General features: G+C 38.2%; 1 protein-coding gene across 1 annotated transcript; it reads right to left on the minus strand.

The window, feature by feature from the left end:
- Positions 1-4,338: 4,338 nt before the first annotated feature.
- Positions 4,339-19,706, minus strand: LOC106483330 (receptor-interacting serine/threonine-protein kinase 2-like). The gene is made up of 12 exons (XM_013941243.2): positions 19,665-19,706; positions 16,987-17,169; positions 14,640-14,793; positions 14,276-14,431; positions 13,963-14,111; positions 12,110-12,159; positions 10,790-10,951; positions 9,897-9,982; positions 8,251-8,319; positions 7,266-7,434; positions 6,143-6,307; positions 4,339-5,937 (listed from the first exon to the last, which is right to left on the minus strand). The coding sequence occupies exons 2-12, from the start codon at positions 17,136-17,138 to the stop codon at positions 5,615-5,617; spliced, it is 1,635 nt and encodes a 544-aa protein (XP_013796697.1). The 5' UTR covers positions 17,139-17,169; positions 19,665-19,706; the 3' UTR covers positions 4,339-5,614.
- Between the last annotated feature and the right edge of the window lie 1,761 nt (positions 19,707-21,467).

The following is a 21,467-nucleotide window of genomic DNA, read 5'->3' on the forward strand; positions in this document are numbered from 1 at the left end:
TGACTCTCAGCAAATATTCAAGGGATTGACAGAAATGTTACCTGGTAGAGATTGCCTTATGATAAGGGTGGAGAAGATTTTCTTTGTATTTGAGAGAGGATGACCAATCATGATCTGCAGAAAAGGGAAAATGTAGGTGTGCCGCCTTTTATTTTGGGGTTCACAAACCCCCCTTGTAGAAGGTGGAAATAAGCTCAGGGCTCTTTACTTTGTTTTTAAGCAACAGAAAGTCAGGTTTTCTCTATTGTGTCTTCCTGATAGAATCTTTGGGTGGCTGATTTGCTAACAGATTTGTGACTTACAAATAGATTGTAGTGAAATAAACACTGACTAAATTGCAGGATAGGTATTAATATTCATGCTGTATAACACAACAAAAAGACATTGATTTCTCCCTGAAATCACTTTAGTTAAACGTTTATAGTTTGCATAAACAGATCCTGAATACCTAATTGACAGGCAGAGAGAAAGCTCTTAATAAATCACTGTTGTTTCTGTTAATTTTGCCTACTAAAGAGCTCTGAAGTATTTATTTTGTTGGGGTAAAAAAAGTAATTCATGAATATTGCTAATTGCTCTGCATGTGGGAAAGGAGGAGACTGTCTTCATAATGTCCTTTAAATCTTTCTGAACATCTGCTTGAAAGCCACACCAGAATCAAAAAGCTGTAGGAATGGACAACTGGTTGGTACCAGGTCCTCTGTTTCATTACTGGGTATTCACTGTCCCTTCTCCAGACTGGAAAGCTGTTATGTCTTCCCTTGGCCTTCTCTTTTTTAGACCAAACAGTTTTATCAATTTGTCCGTACTTGTCAGGTTTCCTCACTGCTTATCAGCCTTCCTCTCTCTTCTGGGCTCTCAGTCCCAGAGCTGAATACTGTTTTCCAGCTAAGATGTTACCAGTGTGGAATGGAAAACAATGATTACTTCAGCATTTTGCACGCATACTCGAGCGAATGTGGCAGGCTATCACCTCACTGTTCCCCTGCTGGTTTCCTGTTCTTTTGTGATGGGATGCTATCACAACACATTTAAGTGGGATAAAGACAGTTCTGTTGGCAACATAATTTGCGGCTATTCCAAGGTTGAAATCCTCATATCTTTGTTTTTTATTCTCCAGATGTATTCCTTGCTTAATCTCTTCTCTCAGGTTTTTTTCACAGGTAACATTTTAATGAGCTGAGAAAAGTATAGAGCTCTTTTTGGCTAACAAAGGAAAACAAATATAGCATTGGTAGTCACTCTGTTACCTAGTACAAACACTTTGAAACTAAAAGATGGACTAACTGTACAGAACTTTCTGGAGAACAGCCAGATTCCATCTGGAAGGGTGAAATTCAGTTGCACATTCTGTTCATATGGATATTTCTGCTGCTGTGTGGAAAATTCAAGAATAACAGTTGGAAATAGGTGTTGAAATACTTCAGACGGTATCACATTTCAAGGATGAAGAAGTCTTTATTTGAAGTCACTAACTGCCATTTAATTCAGCCTGGTTGAAAGAGTCCACAGCTCCTTGAACTGATGCATTTCTTACTTCTGTGAAAAAGGCAGGGCCAACCTTAAAGCTGTGTGAAGATGGCAGTTTGGGACTCTACATCTTCGTAAATCTTACCTGGGATGTGTTCTTGGCAGAGAAATAAAAGTAGGAAATAATGAAATGCTGAGTACAATATTCATGTCATATCAGGACATGAGTTGGAAATAATATATCTGAGCTTCTCGTCTACCATTTTTGTCATGTTGGGATCAAAGAAAATGCAATGCTGTAATTAACAGCAACCTTTCAGAACACATACTGAATTTAAGCATGGAATTAATGTATCTTGCAGCTACACTAACTTTAATGTAACACGAATAACTCATTAAATATATTCTTTGCAGACCCTGTAAGGTTGTTTAATTTATTCTGGACTTACCTTCAAAATCAAGAAGTCTTGTTTAACTTGGTTGACACACCAACTGTTAAGCCAACCATATGCTCAATAAAGTGAATGCAGTACCAAGCAAGGAATTACTTCTTTTGATAAGAAACAAAATCAAAACTACGCTAAGGCCCTTTGGAGCATCTGTATAATATATTGCAAAGGGGGTGGATGGAGAGAAAGAAAAAGAGGGAATATAGTGCAAGACAAGATTTCTTCATGCACAGAAGAACCATCAGTCTTGGAGACAACATAAATTACTGAAGGAGAGCATAGTTAATAGCTGTTATAGCATCCTAATGAGTAAATAGCAGTAAAGACTCCTAAATTCTCTGTGCCAGCTTTGATGGTAGTTGGGTCTTTCACTAATTAACCAGTCCACCAAGTACTTATATACACACCCAACCTTACTTGCACAAATACTCACACGGACAGTTTAAATGAGTAAAGCTATGCAAGTGTGAGGATGTTTGCAAGATTATGTAGAATTCAGACTTGAAATAGTATCATAAAAATCCATGAGGTTTAGTATGTTTTGCTTAGTGTTCCAGTTCTTGAACATTTTAAACTACCTACCTGGTGTAAATTTTTTTTATGTTACTAGTCCATTAATGCATTTTTTTAATTTTGTAGCAAGTGTATTTTATGGATATACACTTGTTCTCTTCCTCTGTTGCTCTCTGGAACTGTGCTTTTTAAAATGTACTGGTGACAACTGTTGAGTGTTATTTATAGCTTTGTTTGTTTTGTTCTCTACTGGAAGGACTAATCCCTTGGAAGCTTCATTTCAGTACCTCAGATTAATTGTCCACAAATTAACTTCAAACAAATTCTAGTGGAGATGTTCTCACATCGCAGGAAGTATCCTAGCTAGGATAACGGTATTGTATAGATAGGAAAAAGGACAAAAGACAGTCATTGTTTTGCAACAGCCAGCAAAAGACAGCTGAAACTAACATTAAGAAAAAAATACATATTACAGTTAATTCAGGAAAAAAAAAAAAGCATACTCCACTTACTCTTCCTTTAATAAATCTAAATTGCTCAATAGCATTTGAATATGACTCATCATCTTCTAAGAGCTATTAATTTGAGTTTTGCCTTTCTTGACCAACTCCAAGAGAATTTTTACTAATCACTTTGTATATTCACTCCTAAAGTAATTTTTTTTTTATTATTCCCCTTGCTGTTTTCCAGATTTAAGCTGTGTTTCTTCTATGTGGTATCAAGAACACTGCAGAAGACAGAGGCAAGGACACTAGAAATCTTTGCTAGTGAACATAATTTGTATACAAGTATAACAAAATACAGTAAGCTTTAGACCGTTTGATATTTCGCATCAGTGATTAATATACCTACACTGACTACTTTGTTACATGGCCAGTGCATGATAGGTCTTATAAGAATGTGTATTTTTGGTGAGAGAAACTTAAGTTTCAGCTTATCCTGTCCTGGTTTTGTATCAAACCTTTTCATGTAAATAGCAGTTTCATCTCAATAAACTAATAACATCCCCCCCAATCCCACACACAAAAAAAATTCCTTACAGTTGTAACTGTCAACAAAAAAGAAAGTTTAAAGGTTTATATTGCACAAGATAGAGTCATAAGGAAGTTATGCATTTTCCTAGGCTAAGGCACAAGTTTGCATTAGCCTAAGTAGACTTACAGCAAGGCTTTGGCAGTGTTATAGCTAGTTATGACAATGCTTTTAGCCGGGGTATCAATGCAAAGTTTCAGTAAACTCAGGCATTGATTTCAGTTGAGTAGATAGCAAAATCTGATTGTGGATTAGAGTTAATTATCAAATAAAATAAAGGATTCCATTCAGGCTTATTTAAACATGAAGTAATAATTTTGCCCCTATTTTATAATTGGTTGTAAGCTGTCTTCTTGGATTATTTTAACCAAAATCTGGGTAAGCATGATGGTAATAGATCAGTAACTCTGTAAAGTCACATCCTATCAAGAATACTTAAATTAGAAAGCCAAATATGTAGAGAACAAAACCTGTCTGGAAAAATAGACAACTTGTGCTCCTACTGGTTTCATGCCAGTTCTGCAATTAACAATTGAGATTGGGCCTTAAGTCTGGCATCAGATGATATTCTCAAATAGGAAACTGTTTCAAGAAGAAAACAACAAAAGAAAAACTCCTCCAAAAACCCCCAAACCAAAACTGTTTCCATGTCAAAGCAATTATGACAAAATCAGCATAGTTTGCCAGCTGGCACATCTTTCACAGAAGTCCAGCAGAACAACTCAAATGGGATTTTTTCTGAAAGCCAATAATTTTTAACAATATTGCTAGCTTCCCTCTTAATAGTCTATACATAATTCCCATAGATGAATGATTTTCTGTTTTACCCTGTTTGAATATCATGTACCTTCTAAACACTGTGACAGTAGTTCTTATTCCTCATGCGTAAGATATCCTTTGGTAGGAAATGCTGAAAATTCCCATTTAAACTGTAGAAAAAATTCAACAGTGACGTTTAGCACCTTTAATAGGCAAAACTATTTTCAACACATTTTGATAGACATTGCTTTAAATTGTAAAAATATATCACTTCAAGGCAGTCTTAAAGCTTAATAAATTTATTAAAAAAAAATTCAGCTAAAGTTTATGGTTCCAGCAGCATTGTAGTACATGAAATAACGAATCCCTTATATCTTAAATGTGCTTAGAGAACACATTATTATTATATTTAAGACTACAACCTCTCAAACTACCAAATCAAATAAGCAGTTTGAAAGTGCAAAGAGAACAAATGCGATGCAGGGAAACCCAGTATTGTAGTTTTACATGTGAAATACTTGTAGCTCGCATAACAAACGTTCTCACATTAATCCAGTGCCTTGAAGTTTGAAGTAACCCACTGTGCCTTCAAAAGCAGTTAGCTTGTATAACCTCCTTTTCATTATAATTAAGATAATCTTACTACTTTCCTGTACAGTTCAGCAAAACCACTATTTCAAAATGTTCACTTGGCATCTCTTCTTCCTGATTTAATTTCACATTTGAACTGCAGACATACTCAGAAAACTGCATGAATATAAAGTATTAACTTTGTTCAATTTACCAAATATTTTAAGCCCCACCCCTGAAATGTGTTTGCTATCAGTGCCCTATTTTGAGAGTGTATGATCATTTGTGAGTGAAAATAAAATAATTTATCTGCATAAAGTAAAATTTCCACAGACTTTTTGATGCCCTGTTGAAGAGAGATTTCTTGATTCTGTCTTAAGCCTTTCACTCTAACAGTTGACTTGCTTATGAGCTCAATGAATGGAAGGGATTTTTTCCTCCTCATCCAGCACCCTGTTAAGTGCCTTTAGTTGGACGGATTTAGTAACAGCCTTTCTTCCATAACGTGAGCTCCAAAAACTCATGATCCATTTTGTGCTCTTTCAGAATCAAGGAAATAAGTTGTCATCTGACTTGAAGTATATTTGCTCTGGCACACATTACAATCCTCCCAGCTCTGAGGTCCAAGTTAGAATTTGTTTTACCAGTCTTGGTAAGTTCTTCAGGCAGTGGGTGACTTGACCTTTTAATCCAGCTAGCCTTTTCCATTAGAGGACTAAAATCATGGGCTGCAGTCAATGGTTATGAGGAATGAATGTGAATCATTGCCCTTCCAAACTACCAGTGCTCCGATCCATGTAAAAAGCCACAAAAAAGTCAAGTCACTGCAATAGCCTATTTATCTTAGAAGGACAGTCTGTACAATGGCTGCTTTGTGCCAAAGGACTGCATTTGCTCACTGAAAGTACAGTTACTACAACCTGCGCTGCCCTCTCTCCAAGGCAAAGGCAAGTGTCTAACAGTGCCCGAGCGCGGCCAGTCACTGTGGGGTACGAGGTGATTGTTTCATAGTCCACTCGGGACAAAGTTTGCTGTGAACGAAGGACATCGAGGATGTGGTTGAGGCGTCCTTCTGTCATGCAGCTCAGTATGGCTTCTCGACGGCAGATTAGTATTTGACAGCAGTTTCCTTTGCAGCAAGGACCTTGAGTGAAAAAGAAACAATATGATAAACTAAGTGCTGTGTTCTTCCATAAGTTGTTAGCAAGTGCATCGACACAGAGAAATGAAGTAACCTCCAGAAAATTCAGAAAACATGTCATGTGTCCTACAAACTCTAAACACTTAATCACTGACTATAATCTGACCAAGCAGAATAGTGCCACCTCAGACTGGAGATGGAGTCTCACCTGTCAGTGCTTGCTCAAGATACGTGCTTTGTGGGCTGCGCTGAAGTGGCAGTGGTGGCTCCTTTTGGCACAGACTGCTTTCTCTGCCTGTAGTTGGACCAGATACAGGATGAGCGGAAAAGGAAGGCCCCAGGTTTGACTTTCTGCTGTCAGAATCTGGATGATCTAGAAAAATTTGAGATGGGAAAGGTTAGAACATTGAATTGAACAACAACAGGACTTAATATATATTAGCCACTGGAGAGGACTGGAACTAAAGTGAAAACTAAGTTGAGAGAAGTTACTTATCATGAGCTGTCCTCTGGGCACTGGATAATTGGTCATTATTCATAAGAAGATTTGACATATATTACTACATACATCTGGTTTTTCAAACCTCAGTAAAACTGCCTTCAGGAATTTGATTCTGAAGTTACAGAAAATTTTATTCTATCCAAAAGTCTGACAGCTGTTGATCAGAACTAAAGTGCTTGGGAATGCAGATGTCATTATGATAAGTGAATTAATTTCCTATGGCTCAACTTTTATGTCTGAAGGCCTGAGGAATACAGAAGAAACATTTAAGGAAGTATTACTTCTTGACACAGATTTAAACACTGACAGGATAAATCCACAGGGGAAAGGCAAAGGAAGTTATTGATATGGGAATGGTGGCCACCAGGAATTGTTAATATGTTCCTGGAGACATGGTATTTTTAAAATATAACTCCTTTTCTTATTGGCAGATTACAAAAAAGGCATAGTTATTCATGGTGGCACAAGGCAATAGAAACTGCAACAGTCCCCACAAGAAAGGACTTGTTCCTGTAGAAAGTGACAGGCAGTATTTGATGTGTGAGGGAAAGGCAACTGTACATTACAGTCAGGGTTCTATAAAAAAATTCTTGGAAAGAGGCTTTTTGGTCTATATAATAATCAAAAGATTTCAGGGTGCCTTTGGTTTTCTGCAGCGAAAAAGCATCCTTGTGCTTTGGAGGACACTGGCAGAGGGCACAGCTGTACTCTGAGAATGGACAATTGGAACACTGGAATTACTTGGAAAATACATGTGAATGTGGAACAACTAGGAATATTTTCCCTTTTTGCAGAGTAGTTGGAGCTGAATATGTTTCAAGGTAGCGACCTTGCTTTGTTGTTGTGTTCCGTGAGATAGTATTTGCCAAAGCTGTCTCAAGAGTATTTTCTCTTCCTGAGTTATTTGCACTGCTATCAAGTAGAATAGCTGACAAGTTTGGCACTACAAGAGGAATTTTCTTGTTGATGACTTGGTTGTTTTTTTGTGGACAGATGATCTGAAAAAGATCAAAATAGAGAAGAATTATCTTCCTGGAAACTTCTGTTCAGAGATGTCCTTTTCTAAGCAGTTTTCTTCTGGAATCTAAGGCTGTCTCTGTTGTGGTGGGGTGGAGGGGGCAAGGAAATGCTGAGCCTATAGGACTTACTTAATTCAACTTCAACTACTTACTGTGCATTACTGTGGCAGCACAGATGCACAAGCTAACTCTCCTAGATTTTGTTGCTGTCCTTGATGGCTTCTGCAGCCCGTGCTGCCAACAGTCATGGTGTCACTAGAACATGAGCTGTTTAGTTTAAAGCTAGCTCTGATCCATGCACAAGAGCTTCAGTCCTACCCCTGAATTTTTCTGTATTGGCAGATCTGCCATAAGTGCCAAAATCAATCTGAAAGTGGGAGTTAACTGTATTTTAGAGAGATCACAAAGCAGTTGGCCTTGCTCTGTAAGAAAATTGGTTACAAATGCTAGAATTCAGCCTTGGGCTTTTTTTTTCCCCCCAGCTGGCATTTTGAAAAGGCCAGAGGAAAGGCCATTTCTTGCCATTTTGATAGGACATCTTCCAGAAGAGGTTCAGAGTGACTCTAAGTGGAGGAGGTTGTTTTCCTAAGAGCAACACCAAGGTCTCTGCTTGAAAGAAAGTAAAGCAGAGGGCTTCTCTGATTAACTGGACAGCTACCCTGGTTAGGGACAAAAAGCTCAAGACATTTTGCTCCAGAGTGTTTGTATTATGCATTGTCCTACCTGGCAGGAGAGACATACAGCTTACAAAATATTCTTATAAACAAAACTCTCAAACGCATGCCATTTACTCACCTCTGAATTGCATATGCCTGTCTGCACTGTGTATGTTTCTGAACCTTTGCATGCATTAAGTGCTGTCTCCTGGAAAAAATAACACAGTAACTGCAGCAAAGCATATATATTATCTTTGTTCAATTTACAGCTGTCACGAGCAAGAATTTATATTGACACTGGGTCATATTCTACTCTTAGGTGTGCTGGTGTGTAACAATAATGTGCTGCATGGAACAACTTTGCATTTTAACAGATGTAACAGGGTGTAGAATCTGACAACTCTACCCTGTTACCATTACTGCTGTTTCCAAATTAATTTAAAAGCTAGTTTTGAATCATACAAGGAAAGATAAGAATAACACTTTTACTAAGATATGTTTGTTAGCACTGGGCTAGCTGTAACATGTTTTCCTTTAAGTATCCAAACAGCAAAGTCATCCTGTATTTAGTATGCCAAGCTGTTTGCAATAAGGATGTGTCGATACTTGTAATTTTTTTTTCCAGTTTGTACGTCTGCTGCAGATTTGTTCAACTTATTTTTGCATTTCAACACTTCTGAATCAATCCATTTCCCTCTTTTTAAGTATCTCCAGTAGCTTTTTCACGGTGGTTTCGTACATATTATCAGTAGTTTGAACAGTAAATAGTGCTCTTTGCTAATTTAGTCAATGGAAAAATAACACCTTGCTCAAAGGAGTCTAAAGCGTTAGATTGTTTAGGGATGTACTGCTAAATACTCCGTAAATTTCAGTGGTAATTAAGTGACTTAGACTGTAGCTATGTCACCTATTGAAACAATGATCAAGTCTGCTTTATAATCCTTGCATGTGATCACGATACGTAGAAATAATCCTGTGCGCATTAATGTAAGCAGCTCACATAAGCACAGTAATGAAACCGTGGCAACGTGGGCTTAAGAATGGGTTGTGTAAGCGCAGATGAAGTCAGAATTCTTATTTAGTGACTGAAGCATGTGTCGCTGTAGCTTCCCCACTATGCCTGTCTAAGCTAGCTAGATAGCATAGAGCTATATTTGTAGCAGTCGGATTTCCCATGGCAATGTAGACATATATGGTGTTTGCTGTGTCCCTCAGTGTTGTCTGTTCCCCATCCATTCCTTCAGTATCAGAGCACCCTCTTAGACTCTAGGGCAAACAGTAGTTGTTTTGTGCTTCATAAAAATCAAACCAGGTCAATTTAGAAGCAGTGAAACTTGCAAAAGAGTGCTGATACTGGCATTGCTGCAGCAGGTGCTAACACCGTCCAGGTTCTGGAATAAATATCCTCTAACCATTCCTTAGAACTCAAATTAGCCTTGGTTCTAGACCTAATCTGATCTGCTTGAGACTTGTTCTTACTCGCCTGGATTTACCAATCTTACTACACCTGCTGGCTAGGAAGAAGTGATCACATTCTTATAATCTCAGGTAGCAATTGGCAAGGTGTTTCCAGAGGACAGGCTAGAGAATTAGCCTTATGCTTAACCTCCCAGTATCTATCTTCTGCAATTCCTGAATGAACCTGAAAAGCTCGAAGGTACTCTCCATCTTTCTGACATGTCCAAAAAAGCAATGAAGACCAAACCTTTTCTGTTTATGAATCACAAAGATTGTTACAAGTCAGGCAATGTCCTTGTATGGGAACAAATTTAGTTTTGCACTAACCTTTGCATCCATCAGATTGTAGATTGCAGTGGAAATTGCCTCCTTATTTGTACTAGTCAAAATTCCCTTTAGAAGGTCTGCGCATTCTGTGGAAGGAATAAAGCATTTTAAATACCACAGGTTACATTTGAAAGCATGTGTGTATCTCTGCATCATAGTTAGTTGCATGTACGGCACCTAACTTTTCAAGTCTGTTGAATATTAACTTTGCTATTACATTGAGTAGCTACTAGTAGATGAAATCAGTTTAATGCAACTTCTCCCTGATACTTCCTCTTGGATTGCTTTTTGAACTGATATTAAAGAACAGTTACAGTGACATTAAAAGCACATTTTCTTAAGTGTTTGTACAGATGTAGTGCACTTACTTACCTGCAAAAGGTTTGAACATGATTGTATAAAGTTACCACAATAAAACTCTATGCAAATTGCGTCCCTAGCTCTTGAATGTACAGCTTTGAAAATCTGATCAACAGTCCTCAAATACCAGGATTTTAACATTTCTTGGCTATATTTCTAGGGACAGAGGATAAGCATAAATTAACAGAGATCCATGACCGTAAACAATGATAGCACACTTCGAAGGGAGCTGGTTACACATGGGGAACAAGAAATTCTGAAGACAGGTTGATCTTTGTTAAAATAGTACATATAGTTGACAATATCCCTTCCTTTATTTGTATTCAATTTTTTACATTATACTAAAAAGCTTGGAGATAAGTAAGCCACCTCTGGGAGGAAACTTTAGTTAAAAAAAAGCAATACAGTACTCTGATGATGACCTAGAGACTGCTTTGCCTTCCACTTCAGTTGTTTAGTGTGCTAGAGCAAACTCTCAAAAAGGATTTATCTCCATTGCAAATCCTGCAAAGATAGCAAATCTGGAAAGTTACCTGTGATATGTGGCCTGTAATCTGGTTCTTGATGCCAGCACAGAACAATGAGGTGCAACAGCCTATTCCTCTGTGGAAAACTGCTTGGTATAAACTTTGCTGAAATCCCAGGACGCAAACCACTACAGATTTTCATCAAAACTTCCAGCAGGGTTTTTTGGCCTGCAATTTATAGAAAAATGTCACTGCAAAAATATTAAAGACCTCAGAATTCTTTTAAAATGTATTCAGCCTAAGTTATTTTGTGTATTTGAAAACATAGTCTGCTTTTTAAAGCAAAAATAGAGACCTTGTTAACACTGTTGTAAATAGATCTGCTAACCTTTAACAATAATCATAGCTACATTGCAACAGGCCATTTCTCGATAAAGAATTCCATCCAAATAAGTCACAAATGGATATGTCTACATGCTTTGTAAACTACATGCACAAATACCTTAGATATACATGCCATTATTATGGATATGTTCTTAAGCACACAGTTTTATATAAGGCCATACACCTGCATTATAAGGATATAAATCCTATTATACTAAAAGTAAACTACTTACTTTGGACAGCCACAAGATGGCAGCCGTAAGTGAAAGCTGTATGAATATTAACATAATATTCTATGCAGTATTTTTAATATGTCCTTCTCAGCCTGCAAAATATAGGAGCCCTTTAAATCAGTTTTGCCAGAAAAGAAGCCTGTACCAAAGAACCTTTTCTTTGGTCTCCACTTCCATAAAATGGGGGTCATTCTTAGACCAAGACAGTTATTACACAATGCTCTGCAAACCAAGTTCTTTAAAACTGCTTGCTTTCATCTACCAGGATGAAGAAAGCAAGTTTCAAGGCTTCCTGAAGAGCATTTAGTGCAAACCAGCATTTCTTGATTGGGATCTGAAATTCAGAGTGACTTTAAAAACGAGCAGGAAGACTCAGTTCTGCTCATCTGGTAAGCTACTTGCCACTAACCTGTTGCCTGATTTAAAATGATAACTGTCACAAAGACGAAAGGGTATTGTTTCTCACTAAAGGTAGGCTAAAACTCAACTCTCAGAGTAACAAGAGTGCTTCAGCAAACAGAGATAGAAAATAAAAGTGAGGCAAGAAGCTACACCTTTCCCCTGAAGAAAAATCAGCTTCTTTGGAAACAGTAAGGATTTGTTGACTTCTGGATCCCATAAAGTGGAGCTATGCACTGTGGCAGTGATATAAGGCAAAGGGACATCTGAAACAACTGTGCTATTTGTATCAATTTCCCTTAGATAAGGGAGTTGGTGGAAAAAATTAAGAGGAGACATAAGATCAGACATGAACCACAGAGATAAATACCTTCAAAAGGTTTCTGTCTGCTAAGGCTCTCCCAACACAGTATTCCAAAACTAGAAAGAAAGAACAGTGAAAGAATGGTTGTTAGTTGGGAAGTCTGTGTTCTCATTATTTCTCACAAATGAGTATACTGGTTTGAAAGAAAGGGCTTTTTCAAGACAAATTCTATCCAAGTCTTTCCTAAGTCCATGAGACTCTTTTTCCTGCATTATTAAGTTGCAGTTACCAACTGAGCTGTTTTTACAAAATAATAAGATTCAATTAGAATTGCATTTCAGGTAAAAATCTAAATTTGCTCTTGTGAATTTCAAAACATTTTCTTCTCCTTTCTCCTTCATTTTTGTTGTTTTCAAGTAATTTAAATAGCAACTAAACGAGCTGGACATTACAGCAGATAGTGGCCAGGGCATCAGTCAGTTAACCTATAAAGAACTTGATCCTGACTCACTGTGTCTCTGTTTGTTTCAGCAAATTTTGATTGCGCTCCAAATATTTTTTTCCTTTCCTAATTTCCAGAAAGCATTCTAGTGACACTATAGATCTATGTGTATTACCCATAACTCAGATGGTATAGTTCCTTAAAATTAGCGTTTGATTAAAAACAAATCCACACACAAAAAGCAAAGTTACCTGTATGGGAAGAAGTGGTTGTAGGATAAATTTATCTGCATACTTTTACATCTTGCTGTAGTGCTGCCTTACTAGGTTTAAAAAACCTCCCTCTTCCGCCTTATTTCCACATACAGCCTGCAAATGCTTTTACTTAAATACCCTCTAGGAGAATATTAATGTAATATTGACATACATGTAACTTACATGTAGTTAAGTAACATTTGACGTATGACACACACTTGTTTTCCCTGTTGCACCACTGTCTAGACATACACCTATCTCATGCACTGAGTCACATCTGAGGATCTAAAATTAAACAGGGAATGACACACTGGAAAATGAGTTATGCCACCTGAAAGTAAGTCTCCACTCTTCCCTGTGCCAAAATCTTGTGTTTATGAGCAGCATCAGGTTAGTCACATCATTTATAGGTATCCTGAAGTGTAGGCATTATATGTTTCATCTTAGTGCCTTCCTCTCTGGCAATGAAACAGGGGTTGAATTTGTTGTCTCCAGAAAAGATAAAAGCTCTGAGAGTAGAAGAGCAGTTATGCTTAGAAGTTATTTATAATGTTAGTCGACAGGCTGTGTATGCCTGTTGTGAAGATGTATGTCCATACAGCCAATAGTTGCAGGTTTGGATGTTGTCTCATTTATTGAGGCAATTATGAAGTATGTTACATGTCCAAAAGGTGCATGTGGTGACAGAGTAGATAAGTGATTTATATGAAGGAGGAATATTAAGTTAAAAATTATTAATGCTTGAGTGGCTCAGTAAACTATCCCAGGAGAGATTCCCTGAGACATTAATGGGACGCTGTTGAGATACAGGTCTTATTTTTAGGTGGCCTCATCTACGCTTGAACAATTCTTCCTGAAATGAAATCCAACAATAATTCACACTTAGAAATGATGTAAATTGTAGTTACTAGGTTCCTAAATGTATATGAAAAAGTTGTACCAGCTGTTTTGGCACTATGTTATACTTTTTTCAACATTTAGGTCCATATATAAATATTTATATGAAAGAACTCTAAGAACAGTTCTTAACCTTAGTATATTGCTCAAATATGAGGAATTTCAAATTTAATTCACTGCTATAATAGGCCTTGTGTGGAATACTATCCAAATGCATTATGTAGATTTGGTATTTTTATTGTAGTGGCTTTGAAAACAAGTATTTTAGCAACATTATAGAATATAGTAAGGACTAGGTATGACCTGCTGTTAGAAATCCCATTCACCTGTAAATATCACCTTCCTGTGAAGGAAAAGCTCCTTCAAGTGTTTCAGGAGAGAGGTACACTAAATCCTGGCAGTTTCTGTGGTTGCAGTTCTGCAGGTCTGACCTCCGTTGCTCTTTCCTCCAGTAGGTTAGACCATAATCTGATATCTACAGAGATGGGAGAAAAAGTAAATTTTAATAATAATACCTCAGTCTTAAATGTTATGTATTAAATGTATTAAATGTTGATTGTTAGAATAAATATATGCAGTGACAGGACAATCACTAGGTTTTACATAAACACGCTATAGGCAAAAAGGAAAAGTTCCCACCTTGGCTCTGTACTGTGCATCCAAAAGGACATTGGAAGGTTTAAGGCTGCCGTGGCAGAAGGCAGGCTCGAGGCTGTGAAGGTAACGCAGTCCTTCAGCCACATCCGATAGGATCCTTATGAGTAAGGGAAATGGAAGCTCTGGGTACAGCTGATGCTAAGGAACACAAAGTACGGGTGTTGGTAGTGTGGAAATGCTACTATTCACATTTAATTGCCAGTAAGCAAAAGTACAATACAGAAGTTAAATAGTAGATCGACTGTGACTACTGTCCGTTACTGTCCGTAATTTATGTGCTGATTGTTCTCTGTTGGCTTCGCTTGTAAATCATTTTGTCACATAAAAGATAACTTCTTTTGTGTACCTCATGGATGAGGGAGTGGAGGGATCCGTTGTTCATCCATTCAGTCACTGTCCCCACAAGTCCATGGTACTGGTAAATCCCCAGAGAAGGTAGGAGCCGTTCAGACTGGTAGTGTCGGATGTCTGCTATATCCTGAAGCAGCAGCTTCCACTCCCTGTAACAAATAGCGAGGGTTAGAGGCAGTTTGGACTGAAAGGAGTTTCAGCAAGAGCTGGGATAGAGTGAGATATGGGAATGAAAGATAACGGTATGGTTAGTAGCATTCTCTTAGTTTGTGTTCAATAATACCAATTTTATATTGTCTACCAAGCAATTCTAAGAAAATTGATCAATACCTTTTCAGTGTAGTTTTCTAATGTAATATGGAAGAATCCTAGGTGCATTAATATGTATGAGCACAGTTTAAAGCAGGATTTGAAATGCAAAGGCAGGAGAAAGCTGTATTATAGGAAATGCTAGATAAAAAAAAGAAAAAAAAACAAGCTTTTTCCTTACTGTCCCCAAGAACTTGTATTTTATCCTTTTGCTGTTAGTGATACCCCCTTTTACAAGGAAGTTATGATCTTCCCTGCTTATCTGATAAGACCATGTCAAAGCATGATATAAAACAATGAAGCCAAATTCAGATTTAATGTAAACAGTGTCACTCTAGTAACTTTGTCAAATTTGATTTCAGTTTGTCGACAGTTGTATTGTAGTCCTGAATTCAAGTGAAAAGTATTTACAAAAAATAATGAAGCCTTGCTTTGATCATCATTATCAGAAAAGTAAAATTTTGTTTAAGGGTTTCAGTTACTTCTTTGTGCACAGCAAACACTGAACTGCAAATTCAGTTGTGCATTTTCAAGGAAAATAACAGAACTCTTGCTATAATTTCAACTTTCTTTACTGTGTATCTGATTTTAAAGATCTGATTATCTCTGCAGTATTTCTGAAAATAAATTGGAATTCACTCAAAATTCAATTGATATCAACAGATTTAGAGGTTATTTTCTTTATTCTAACCAATCTTTGCACTGGGACTTCAGTTTCAGTTTTTCATATTTGCTGTGTTGATTCACAAGTCTATAAACTAATCACTGGAACTGATTTACAGCTCCACCTGTTTTTATTCTTATTTCCACAAATCTACAGTATTTACCATCGGCACACAGCTAAAAGGTCTGCAGGTGGAGCAGAATGCAGCTTATTGTCCCACTATTCGTATACGCTGTCTAGTGCAAACTGGAGATCAGAATGGTAAAAGGAGAGAAAAAAGCAGAATACCAGCTTTAGTCTTAGGGAGCCAGTTTGAGTGAAAAGATGCCAAATCAGAATAGCCTGTTAAATTCAAAAGAGAAAATAAAAAGTTGATTTCTCCGTAACTTGATTTAACTTTTTTTTTTTAAGAAAATGAGGAGAGAGGATGGAGGGAACAATTACTTTTTTCTTTAAACAAACTACCAAACAATTAACTTTGGTACAGATTACAAAATTACTGGACTTCTATTGTTTTAAAAACAAGCAAAACAACCCCCTCCCCTAATTTTTAATTGAAGGTGATAATTCAAAAAGCAAATGCTGCCAGAAGTCAGGAGCAGTTAAAGTTTTATCTGATATACTGTTTTTTCTTCCCCTGTCTTTATAATGGAATAAATTAAATACTATGTGTTCCACTAGGACACTTTTCAATTTTTTTCTAACAAAAACCACCTGAATGTCAACATTCTCAGTTAACAAATGAGCTGTAACAGTCCTTAGATGTACATTAGACACACTTTTTTTGATAAAGAGAGTCGGGTCAAGGCATTTCCTAAAATGCTTTGGTCTTGCACCATCAGAAATAGTACAGGGTTATTCTCAGAAACTTTCTGTGCCTTTGTTTGTCAGCGCATTGGAATTTTGTAGGCGCTAGACTGACGTCCATCGGTTGCTGCTAGTTTGTTTTTATAATTAGCACATCAGACGCACCTCACTGCTCTGTATCATTATCCCTCCCTCCTGCCATTCTGTACTCCTTGTCTGTACTAGCTGCTTTGTATGAAAATCAGCTGAGATCTCTTCAGGGTTCTCCAGGAATATGTTGTACCATGGCATGCTGAGGACTGATCCGAGTCTGTGTTACTATAGCAAAAATAATTAATGACTTTAGGATTAAGCCCTACTTTTATAACATTTGTAAAAATTCATTGAGCTCGTTTCTCAGTATAACTGCCTCCACGTTGCCTCATGGCTAGTTGCGATCCCTAGGAATGGGGAGATGGTGAGGAATCAGGTGATCCTGGGCATGCCACAATTCATTCTGGGGCCGTCACTGGGGTGTTTCGCTGCCGATCTGTCCCGGTGGTGGGCCAGAAAAGACACTTACCTCTCTGTAGTATTCTGACCGGTCAGCAGCTTCACCGAGATGTGAATGTTCCAAGGCACATGAAAGGCTTTGAGTGCAAAGCTCGAGCCTGTCCTGGTCAGGGTAAAGCTGTCCAAATCTTCCTGGGCTATTACAGGCAATGATTTGGCCATTTCCTGATTGCAGGCTTGGGGGAAAAAAAAACTGCAGAAGAGGAAAGAAGAAGTTTTTAGGCCTACTTTTTCTCACTACTACCAAAGCACTGCACCAACCCATACTTCCCAAATACTCTTCACCCTAATCCAATAGGTTTCCTTTTACTGTTCTCTGGGTCAGACTTTTCTTATAAAGACAGGGAAAGTATACTAATTGCAGAAGAGTGCCTGAACCATAACTTACCATCTGAGGCTGCAAGGCTAATTAGTTGCTCCATATTATTTCCATCTGATCACTTTGAAATGTAGAACCATTGTTTGTAATGTAAAATGTGATTTTGAAATGATACTGAAATATGTTGACAATAGCAAATAGCTTACAGTTACCTGCTAGACAGAAATAGTTTCCCCCACTTCTCATGGATACAATGCAATTTTTCAATAACCAGCGCCAGTCCATGTTCTGCATTGCTCCTTCATACCTTGTTTAGTATGATATCACATGTCAACACAAAAGCAGGGTAATGGATCACATTTCCTGCTGCTGTAAACTGGCAGAACTCTGTTAAATAGAACTGTGTCTGTACAGCAGCCACTAATTTGGCCTATAGTGTATATTTATAGTACTCTCTGGGGCTATCTGAATATGTTTGACATAGACAAATTACCCAACAGTACACATGGATGAGAGATAACCAACCTCTGCAAGGCATCACCTGTGCTACTGCAGGAGTAATACATTTTTAATGACTCCTCAAAGAAACTTTAGATACAGATAACCGAAGGTTAATGGTGAACAAATAAAACGAGAGCAAGCAAAGAAAACAGATGGGGTGAAGCCATTCATAAGGAATACTGCAAGATAGGTAGTCAGTGCATCAGAAGTACTCAAACTGGAATACTCCCTGCAGGATCCAGTAGATGTGTGCTAGAAAAAAAAAATCCATGAGGGAACTGAAGTAACAGGGCGAAAAAATTGAAGTAATTAGTAAGGTCTGTTGAGAGAGAACGGTACCCTTCTCTAAGAAGGACTCAACAAAAAGAGGTTCTGGGATGCAGAAGGCCTGAAAGTCTTCTGACTTTGAGCAGATCACTTAATGACAGTTCTCTATGTGTAAAATGGAAACATAAACCTGAAGATAAATTAGCCTATGCTGTTACAGCTGAACTGCTTCTAGTTCCTGGCCGATATATTTGCAGTTAATCTCAGCATCTCTGCTGTGCCATGTAGACATTTTCACGGTCACAGTGGGGTACTAAGCTCAACTTTGCATCTAACTAGAATCAGAATGCAAATAATAAAAATACTGTAGCTGATTTGCCCTAAAAGCTGCAACAGTATCTGATTTTTGATAGGAAAGGACAGTAAAACTTTTTATTATGTTACTGTAATTTGAAAGCAACAGCTGCCATAAGTGGATCAGTTAGCATTAGTTAATAAAGAATAAATGAAATATGGCATGAGGCTGGCAGACAGGTTAATAGTTTGACAAAATTACAACAGGCTCCTTTGAATAAAGATAAATTTCCAAATGAGCCATTTATTCTTTAAAGATGATAAAGACAAACCATGCATATTTAAAAATCCTAAATTTAATGCAGGCAGTCAAAAGGTTGGCAGAAGCAAAATTATCTCACATTTTATCTATATACTAATATAAATAGCATTTAAATAACCAACAAAATTTACTTGGACCTCCAAATACAGGACAAAGAAGATCTAATAATGAATACAGGATCTAAACCATTCCTTAATATGTCTATTTATGTTTCAGATGGAATCAGGTAAAGCTGTAATAATTTCTGAAGCCCTTGCTAACTGGTGGTTTAGATTAAAATAAAAACCTAGCTTTCAGCTCCTATTTTGGATTTGCAAAACCTAACTTGACTAGAAATTTTTGTAAAAACAGAATGAAAACCACTTTGATCTTCATGAGTTACAAACCATCACATGTCAAGCAATATTTTCCCTATATCAGGGTTTGTGTATCTATTTCCACACCTGGACTTAGAGTGATTTGCTGATTATCCCCAAAAGGGAGTTTGACCCTAAACTCAGAGATCTTTTACTTATCCAGGGTGCCACCCATATTGCTGAAATAGTTGGAGGGAATAATCATGGAATATGAGACTATTTAATGCAGTTACAGATAACAAAATCTCTCTAACTCCCAGACTGAAAGTTTGGTACCAAAGCCATTTTTTCAATAGTTCTGCTCATCTGAATGCTTTTCCTTCTAGACTTTTTCAAAAATCCAGTATCAAACCACAAAACCAATATTTCTTAGCTTACTTTTTGCAGTGAAGGTTTTTGTGTCATTTTTAATGAGACACCAAAAGTCTCAGACACCTTTGTCATCTTCTCCCCGTCAGGGAGGGTGCGAGATTGCTGTGAAGCAATTTATTCCAAGTTTCTGATTTTAAAGGTAACTTTAAAAGTAAATCATAGCGAAGATATTTTGCTTAGTATGAGAGAAACTTTTCTGCGTTACAGTAATGTTTGAACATCCAAGTAAAGAAAATTGGAAACAAAATACAACTTACCTCCAGAACACGGGCGTAGAAACTGTGGAGCAACCTAGCGACACTGCTGCAGCTGCAGGCTGTGCGCCTGCTTTGCGCTGCCAGCGCACCCAGCCCGGCTTTCCTGCCCCTGAGTCAGCTGCGCTGTTTGTCTCTCTGTCTATTGGCTGCTTGCAAACCTCTAAAATTTCCTGGTAGGATAGAAAAACTGTAACTCTTTAATGCCTGCAGACGTCTTTTCACAGGCTGATTTGGCAGTTGCCCATAACAAATGGAAAAGGTTACAGAAAAAGAGGTTGGCTTGTTACTTTTTCATGATGGGAAATGCCAGGAAGGAAAGAAAGCAATACAGCGGTGAAAAACACCTTACTGGATCCAGTCCAAACGTGGACAGTGTATAGAGCTGTATGCAGACTTCGCAGCTGATGCTTGTCTCTGCGGTAGATGAAACCAGCAGCGCAGGTACAAAATCCCCTTAAACTTTGTAAGTCAAGTTGATCTTAAAACAGGTTGAAAACTGCTCCCTTTCTGATTAGAGGGTAGGTAAGCCTAGGGGTAACAGGTTGCAGAGAAATGAGACTCAGTTGACTCACAAGTAGCCCTGCTGAAAAGGACCTGGGGTTAGGGTGGAAGTGAAGTTGAACACAAACCCACAGCGTGTTCTCATCGCAACCGGGCAAACCGCATACTGGGCTGCGTTAGGAGAAGTGAGGTCAGCAACGTGAGGGAAGTCATTCTGCTTCTGTACTCAAAGCTGGTGAAGCTGCCTCTGGAATACTGTTTTAGGTCGCTCAGTTCGAAGAAGATGTTGTGAAACTGGAGAGGGTGCAGTAGATGGCTACCTAGATTGTCAGGGGCTGCAGAGCACACTGCTTACAAGGAGAGGCTGAGGGTGCTAGTCGTGTTCAGTCAGGTGAAGAGGAGGCTGCAGGGTGATCTACTAGCAGCCAACAACTACTTGAAGATCAGTTACAAAGATGATGGAGTCAAATTCTTTTTGATAGTGGCAGGTGATAACAACAAGGGGCATGGCCAGATATTTCAACTTGGGAGATTCAAGCTGGATGGTAGAAAAACCTTTTTTTACCAGGTGGGTAATGCGACACTAGAATGAGTTACTCAGAGGTTGTAGTGTCTCCATCCTTTAAGATTTTCTAGTCTCAGCTAGACAGAGCCCTGACTGACCTGATCTAGCACTGCTGCTGCTTCTGTTTTAAGCAGGAGACTGGACTATAAACCTCCAAAGGTCCAGCATTTCTGTCATTTTGTGGTAACTTGGTGAGGTGAATGGTGTTCCTGCTAGGTGCTGGGCTTACACATTCACACTGAAAGTTGATGGGACTGCTAAGTGCAGGGTGGGGACTTTGGGAGAAATCAGTCATATTTCAGTTGGTCAAGTTTGTTCACGGAAGCTTTTTCACTCCACACAAAGTGCCTTTTGTAGAATCTGATTTTAACAATTTCAGTCAATGAGACTCTGTCCACTGACTTCAGAGGGTTTTGGAACAAATCCAAACCCCACAGCAGGGACAGAACAAGATGTATTTACCTAATCTTCCTGTGATCCTGGGAAAGTCCCTCGTATCTAAAAATCATATGGCCAGGGCTCTGTGGCATGAGAGGAAGCACACTGCGAATGGCAAGTGGGCAGTAGTCCACGTACAGGGCATTATTTCCTGAAAGCTGTAGCTATCTGAACAGAAATGGCTGCTACGAAGAATAGCACCAGCTCTTTCTCTGGTCAGTACACCCTTCCGAAAATGAAACTGGTACCTGGGAGAGGAGATAGCAAAGGTAAACAAGGGGCAGTAACAACCCTGGGAA

Source organism: Apteryx mantelli, chromosome 10, assembly GCF_036417845.1.
Source record: "Apteryx mantelli isolate bAptMan1 chromosome 10, bAptMan1.hap1, whole genome shotgun sequence".
NCBI classification, from domain to species: Eukaryota; Metazoa; Chordata; class Aves; order Apterygiformes; family Apterygidae; genus Apteryx; species Apteryx mantelli.